This window comes from Trichechus manatus, unplaced genomic scaffold (assembly GCF_000243295.1).
Source record: "Trichechus manatus latirostris isolate Lorelei unplaced genomic scaffold, TriManLat1.0 scaffold00194, whole genome shotgun sequence".
Lineage (NCBI taxonomy): Eukaryota > Metazoa > Chordata > Mammalia > Sirenia > Trichechidae > Trichechus > Trichechus manatus.
In genome coordinates this window covers 4,510,116-4,518,600 of record NW_004444130.1, presented here as the reverse complement: position 1 = coordinate 4,518,600, position 8,485 = coordinate 4,510,116, and the positions used below count along the sequence as shown (strand labels likewise).

Below are 8,485 nucleotides of genomic sequence, written 5' to 3'. Positions count from 1 at the left end.
ACAGACACATGAAGAAATGCTCATGATCATTAGCCATTAGAGAAATGCAAATCAAAACTACAATGAGATACCATCTTACCCCAACAAGCCTGGCATTAATCCAAAAAACACAACACAATAAATGGTGGAGAGGTTGTGGAGAGACCGGAACACTTATACACTGCTGGTGTGAATGTAAAATGGTACAACCACTTTGGAAATCGATTTGGCACTTCTTTAAAAAGCTAGAAATAGAAGTACCACACAATCCAGCAATCTCACTCCTTGGAATATAGCCTAGAGCTGTCACACAAACAGATATATGCATACCTATGTTCATTGCAGCACTGTTCACTGTAGCAAAAAGATGGAAACAACCTAGGTGCCCTCAAGGGACAAATGGTTAAACAAATAATGGTATATTCACACAATGGAATACTACACAACGATAAAGAACGATGAATCTGCAAAATATAACATGGATGACTCTGGAAGCGTTATGCTGAGTGAAATTAGTTGCAAAAGGACAAATATTTTATGAGACCACTATTATAAGAACTCAAGAAAAGGTTTAAACACAGAAGAAAACATTCTTTGATGGTTACAAGGGTGGGGAGAGAGGGAGAGGGGTATTCACTAGATAGTAAATAAGAATTATCTTAGGTGAAGGGAAGGACAACACACAATACAGGGGAAGTCAGCACAACTGGACTAAACCAAAAACTAAGACGTTTCCTGAATACAACCAAACACTTTGAGTGACAGAGTAGCAGGGGCAGGGGTCTGGGGACCATGGTTTCAGGGGACATCTAGTTCAATTGGCATAACAAATTTTATTAAGTAAATGTTCTGCATCCCGTTTTGGTGAGTAGTGTCTGGGGTCTTAAAAGCTACCAAGTGGCCATCTAAGACGTGTCAACTGGTCCCAACTCACCTGGAGCAAAAGAGAATGAAGAACACCAAAGACACAAAGAAAATATTAGCCCAAGAAATAAAAAGGACCACATAAACCAGGGACTCCATCAGCCTGAGACCAGAACTAGATGGTGCCTGGCTACCACCAATGACTGCCCTGATGGAGCAGGAGAAGAGTAGGGTGCAGAACTCAAATTCTAGTAAAAAGACCAGACTTAATGGTCTGACTGAGACTAGAGGGGCCTCAGAAGACACGGCCCCTCGACTCTCTGTTAGCGTAGAACTGAAACCATTCCCAAAGCCAACTCTTTAGACATAGATTAGACTGGATTTTAAGACATAAAATGATACCCATGAAGAGAGTGCTTCTTAGCTCAACTAGATTCATGAGACTAAATGGGCAGCTCCCATCCAGAGGTGAGATGAGAAGGCAGAGAGGGAGACAGGAGCTGGCTGAACGGACATGGGAAATCCAGGGTAGAAAGGAGGAGTGTGCTTTCACATTATAGGGAGAGCAACTAGGGTCATATGTGTGTATAAATTTTTGTATGAGAAACTAACTTGAACTGTAAACTTCCACTTAAAGCGCAATTAAAAAAAAAAAAAAAAGAACAAGACAGACATGAGAAAAAGAAAATCCTACCACATTTGATGTTCTGTCTATGATCTATAAAAGAACAACACTGAAAAGATGTGTTTGTCTTTGTTCATTTTAATTATAATGAAAATTCTGCTTTAGGTCATACACACTGGGGAGTTCATTTTAATTGTTGCTGCTGTTTAGCTTAGTATCTCTTACCTCTACAAAGACCACTCTTTCTTCTCTGTTAATCTTTACGTGGTGAAGTTGCCCATCAGCCATGCTTTTAAAATCAAAGTTAACAACATCAGGATCTTGATGTCTGTTTAGCTTGTACCTGATCTGCAAGCTTCCTAAGGAGGATAAAAAAATTTTTTTCAGTTAAAATTGTATTTTAAAAAACTACTGATAAAGACTCACAGACGTTTTGTTGTTGTTGTAATTATGTACTCATTTCTAGGGACACAATTCACAATAGTTCATCCGGATGTACCTTATCATTACAATTCCTAAAAATCAGTACCTAAGTTAAATTGCACTATCTTAAAAATCAAGACCAAGCATGTTGCTAATAAGCAGTCTCTTTCCCAAAAATCTTTCATTTTTATTTCTGAAAAGTCAACATCGAGATTAAGCATATGCAAATCTCTGCACTAGCTTCTATCTTAAAAAAATAAATAAACAGACACTTGGGATATTATGAAATGCCAAAGTATTCTGCAACAGTGGTAGAACATCCTGTTTCAATAATCTTATCTTTTTTCTATAAACTGATCTTTTTAAAAGACTCCTGAAATGCAATGGACTAATGAAATTGTCATAAGCAAACGTAGTTATACTAAATATGAGAAATATTTCCAAGTAGTCACGGTCAAAGGCTCTGAAATGAAATTAGGGTGAAAAGAACAGTTTTAAACCAAATTTACCAACAGAATAAATACTACTCACTTATTTGCCTGCAGAGATGTCAATTAATATACTTCACAGGATACCTTCCAATTTAACAAAGAAAATGTCCTAATATATAGATAAGCTTCAAGCTCAAAAGGTACAGGGAGCATAAATATACTTATTGAACATTATTATTTTTTATTTTGGCATTTGGTGCTCTTAGGCCATATGTGACTTAGTTGAAATGATATATTCACATGTTTGTATATTTGTTCTTCTCACCCAAATAGAGAATTTATTGCTAAAATCTTTATTGTTAATCAGGACATAGGGAAGATAAAAATAGCAGTAAGTGGTTTTCTGTGGCAAGGTTTCTGTAGCTTACTCATTTCCCCATCCACAGGCCACCATCCCACATGATTGTGCCCACATTTTCCTTGACTATTTTATTGCCTTTAATTAGAACCAACAGGTTATCTTGTGGAAATTTTCTTATATATAACCAGTTGCCACCAAGGCAATTCCAACTTGTGATGATCCCATGTGTATCAGAGTAGAATTGTGCTCTGTTAGGGTTTTCAATGGCTGATTTTTCAGAAGTAGATTGCCAGACCTTCCTTCTGAGGCACCTCTGGGTAGGCTCAAAACTTCCACCTTTTTGGTTAGCAGCTGAGCACATTAACTGTTTGTACCACCCAGGGACTCCTTCTGATACATAGTGCTGGATTATTAACACCTCCTCAACTTCTCTACTTGGCTTTGAACAAAATATGTGTTATATACAACTAGGCACTTACTTCAAAAGGTACCATAGAGCTAATTTTGATTATGTATATGGAGTACTAAAGAGTGCCTATCAATAATAAAACAAATATTTTATTAATAATAAACAATAAATTATCATATAAAGTATGTGATATTATCAAAATTATAAAGAGATAAAATCATCTTAATTTAAATCTTGTAGGTGAAATATATTGGATGGTACTAAAAAAAAACATACAAAAAATTGGCATACTATTTTTTTGTCTTGTTTGTAGTTTCAGAAGAGCATGAGAACAATCCATATTATTACTGACCTAATGCTTTAATCCAATTTTCTCTCACTCATCTAAAAGGCACTCACCATTTTTGGCAATGATAACTGAAAGGTATTCGTTATAAAAGGAGCTAACATAAAGCAGCAAGCTTGGTGTTCGTGTTGTTCGGAAGCTAAATTTGATCATTTCTCTGCTCAGCTTCATATCACCGTGAAATGAAGCAGCGTGGGAACTGGAGTTTTTACTTAAGGAATAATTTTCTTGAAAATTGTAAATCACGGATGAGCCAGATCCAAAATATGCAGAAATCTCTGAAATGACACACAAGTTTTGTTACGTTAAAGAAAAATTAAGTACAAGGATCTTGTTTTAGTTATATTAATTGATACTGTAAGATTTTAGAAAATAATAACAAATTGCATCAGTATAAGAAACACCTCCAAAGCAGAACTGTGTAACACAGTAAATTAATAGAGCTTTCATAGTGGTCCTTGAAATGGCTTTATCTTAGAATTACACACAATTAATTCACTAGTATAACTTTACAATTGCAAGCTTAATGCTCTCCTCTCTTGAGTTCAGACATAAATCAGACTGCTTGGCTCTTACCTTCTTTAACTTCCATTGTCTGTTTAAATTATAACATCCATCTTTTGTAGATAGAATGCATTAATCCTCCTTTAGTGGCTGGGAAGGAGGGAGGTATGAGCAACCCTATCAGCTTCCTGGATCAATGGACAAAAATGATCTTTTATGCCTAAATACTTTCTCATATCTACCGTACATTGCAAAAAAGAGAGTTAAGTTTTGGGTTTTAAGTATTAGCATTAATCTGAGTGTATTTGCTTAGCAGGGATCAACATAAGAAATTATCCAGTTTCTCTTAAGTCAGTTTTTGAAAGCATAGTATTTTATTTGGTATAAGATTAATTTCCAAAATGCATGCATGCATGCATGTATACATACCCCAAATACATATGCGTAAAAGTGAGGAGAATGGTGGGGGGGATAATCAGTTTTGGATCCCTGAACCCTACTTCTCTCCCTTACTATAAAGGGCCAGTTGTTGAATGAGAGTTGTAGAAGATGTTTACCGGGTCACAGAGCAGTGCTTTGCCTCCCTTGGCCTCAGGGCAGTGGCGTCACTAGGGTGTGCAGGAGGTACTGACACCACCGAGTGATACTGTCAGAGGAGGTGACACCAAAATGACTGTCTATAAAAATATCCCTGTAGTTAGTTATAACAACAAAAACATTTTTCATAAGCCCAGCTTACAGTATGAATATACCTACAAGGCTAAAACTCTGTGCTGATTTACTTTTTGAACCTTCTAACACACTCCAGTCAGAGCTGTCATTATTACCCAATTACAATGACGCTTCGAATCATGTGGTTTCCTCAGCCTGCACTACAAGCAGGCGCTTTGTTTTCGTTGCTGCCATTGTTTTTATAGTTGCTGATTTAGTCACATTTTCTGCTGTTTTAGCTACAGTATGGTGGTATTTAGTATTTGTGAACCTATATCAGTAACTTTTTTGAGAATAAAGTAGTAATCAAAGGAAAAGACGGAGTGATATACAGGAATTACGATTTACGAGTAACATTAGTGCAAAAAACATTACTAAGGATTCTGTACAGTCTGGTACAGGAGGAGGTCCACGGGGAGAGGGTTGACATCATGAGTTAACACACTGGGTGACATCAACCCTAGTGATACCACTGCCTCAGTGGTCTTATAAAATTTCTGTATTGCACAGAATACATAATTTTTATATTCATTATAACAGGTGGATGCACAGTAACATTGCACCTCACAAGATGGACCAGAAATCAGATTCAGAAAGTGCAGACTTATTCTTATGAACAACTGGTCACAACTGAATTTTTACTTTAAATGTGAAAAGTCTCCCAGAATGGTAGCAGCAGCATGTGATTTATTATCGCAGGTTGGCTTGAAATGATAACTTATTCCTGATAAAAAGTAGAGCTGTTGAAAAGTGCATTTTTGACAATTTTTCATTAACTAATCCCAAGTATTTGAAAATCAGCAGTTGCTTCAACTTGGAGTCAATTTTGGTTAGGCTCCTTCAGGAAAGCACTCGATAGCCCAGAGACACTTAAATAAAGTTGAACTGGATGACAGTCTTCTATGAGGAACCACAAAAGTATAGTAACTATTGGTATATTCAGAGAACTTAGTCCAGAACACCTAATACTACATTCAGTTCCCGCTTTCTTCCATGGCATAGCTCAGTGAACAAGACCAGTAAAAATCAATTGCCATCGATTTAATTCCGACTCATGGCAAGCCATGTGTGTCAGAGTAGAACCGTGCCCCATAGGATTTTCAATGGCTGATTTTTCAGAAATAGATTGCCAGGCTTTCTTCCGAGGTGCCTCTGGGTGGACTTGAACCTCCAACCTTTCAGTCAGCAGCTGAGCGTGTTACCGTTTGCACCACTCAGGGACTCCTCAGTGAGAAAGAGAAGCTGAAAAATACTGTTTACTCTGCCAACAGAGAGTCTACAGATATAGAGCAAAATGCCTTAGGGTCTCTGTTTTATTACACATCACTATTTAATGGAAAAGTTATTTACACTCTTAGCCATAATAGTTGATTGGCCACACGTGCACACACACAAAAAACCTACAATGCTTTCTAAATGTTCTTGAATTGCCGAACGTCATCATCAAAAATAACAATAATTTCTTTAATGATTTTAAACTAGAGGACTGCCCCATTTCAATATGTTGACAACCATGTTATTTAAAAGCATTAACATTAAGATAGAAAAAAAAGGAGACTGGACATATAACACTTTAAGATACAACATTATGCTCCATAGGGTTTTCAATGGCCAACTTTTCAGAAGTAGATCACCAGGACTTTCTTCTGAGGCGCTTCTGGGTATACTCAAACTGCCAACCTTTCACTTAGCAGCCAAGCATGTTAGCCATTTGCACCACCCAAGGACTCCTTATCAATAGTCCCTAGTTTTTTAAGAATTGAGTCAAATATCTAACTAATGAAATACTATTGGCATTAGTAGGTACTTTGCAAAAGAAATTCAGAAATATTTTTGTTTCAAACAGCTACACGGAAAAAATAAATGCCAGAGGTTTTATTCATACCAGATAAGATTTCTTGTTAAGATATTTCGTGCCACACTTACCATTTGAGCAGAATGGCCCTGTGTATGCAGAGAAGGTGCAGTCACAGGAGAACCCACTGGGCTTCTCTCTGCATTTCCCTCCATTGCGACACAACTTTCCGTAGCTGCCGCAATGTCCTCTACAGCCTGGTTCCACGCCGGGAGTCACTTTGGCTCTTTCTTCCAGATCCAGGGCGAGCCCATTCAACTGCAGAGACCGGATGCACCCCAGAAAACCTCTTTGTCTGGTGGCCGTCCCACCTAAAAGGGAAATACTGCAAATGGTAATATGTTCCTTGGTGTTTTACTTAGGACTTAAATAAAGACTAAACAAAATTTGGGCCTTAAAGAGGATGGCAAAAATTATGGTTTGTCAAACATTTCATGAGCAAATGTAATTTTGGGAATACATTTGTGACCAAATATTAAAATACTTCAAAAAAATAGAACATTAATTCAAACATTTTTGAAAAGGCGGAATTGTTTAAAGATTTGATTTCTAAAAAGATTTATCAAACTTTTAAAGTGGGGAGATTTTTATATTAGTTTCTTTATTTTAAAGAACAAAATAAAGATCATATCATACTTTCATTCAAACTAAGAGTGATATGTGCTGATACTGTTATACAGAAATTAACTTTTTTTTGCAATTGTAAGTGAGCATGTATTTGTGGATAAGTATGGTTTGTCCTTCGTATTGAAACCTAATCCTGCTGCTGGTACAATTTTAATTTACTGAGCATTATGAAGGAACTCTTGAGTTCTTCTGACTTGACTATAATTGATATGCTCTTCCTGTGGTTATCCATCCATCAAAAAGATAGTGATTGAGCATCAGATGATTTGCTGTTCTCTGGCATATTGCAAGTGAATTTTTTCGAAAGATTGATCCAGAGTCCGTTGTTTTTTGTTTTTTTTTTTTTCCCCTTAAAAAGATTCTCAAGGAAATGTTAGTAAAACGAATTGATGAAGAAATAAAGAAAGGGATGCTGGAAAGTAAAATCAAGCCATAAGTTCTTACCCAAGGTCTGACTTGCTTTTCCTACTCCCCACTGAGATCACACTGGTGTAAAATGTACTGAACAGTATATAACAATATGTATTTATCACGTCACCCTTAAAGAGGTTTGCAATGTTTGGGTGGAATCTGACCCAATTATTCTAAGGCAGAGGCTCTCAAGCTCTAAGGAATTTAAGCATCACATCGAGAACTTCTTAAAAACGCACACTCAGGAACTCACTCCAAGAAATACTGATTCTGCGGACTGGAAATAGGATTATGAATCTGAAGGTTCGACACTCTTCCTGGGTGGTTCTAATTTAGATGATCACTTGCCCACTGTTTTACAAGCAGGATCCTAATAGGAATGAAAGCTCTAGATGGATTTTCATGTAACCTTGTGTCCAGGAATTCCATAAATTAATTCTCAGAAATTGAAGTAGGAAAATCGTGCCTCTCTGAATAATCTGGGCACTTCTACCAGGAGGTGGTCAGATGGTCCTGGGACCTCTAAAAAGAAGTCTCACCTTTGAACAGGTGATGCCATCTCTCACTACCAGTATCTTGTTACCTTCTGTATACACACACATTTGCTCTTCCTAGAACACGTCCAGTGAGCCCTGGTGGTGCAACGGTTAAGCTGCTAACCAAAAGGCTGAGGGTCCAAACACACCCAGTAATTCTCTGGGAGAAAGACCTAGAGATCTGCTTCCATACAGATTACAGCCAAGAAAACCCTAGGGGGCAGTTCTGCTGTGTAAGATGTGGTCTCTATGAGTCGGATCTATGGCATCAACAACAGAAAACCTCTACTCCCTTCTCTCTCCTAATCTACCCTTAATTTCTTAAGATCTCTTTATCCTCAGGCATTAAACAGCTTTTTGTTTTTGGTATTTTAAGGCCAAAACTTTTCTGGAAGACCCTAAA

General features: G+C 37.2%; 1 protein-coding gene across 1 annotated transcript in view; it reads right to left on the bottom strand.

Annotated features, from left to right (window-relative positions):
• Positions 1-8,485, bottom strand: part of CNTNAP4 (contactin associated protein family member 4) — a 132,298-nt gene that overhangs the window by 29,593 nt on the left and 94,220 nt on the right. The window contains exons 12-14 of the mRNA XM_023741931.1: positions 6,580-6,819; positions 3,492-3,716; positions 1,694-1,827 (exon numbers count right to left, since the gene is read on the bottom strand). Coding sequence (XP_023597699.1) covers positions 1,694-1,827; positions 3,492-3,716; positions 6,580-6,819 — 599 coding nt within the window. The remainder of the gene's footprint in view (positions 1-1,693; positions 1,828-3,491; positions 3,717-6,579; positions 6,820-8,485) is intronic.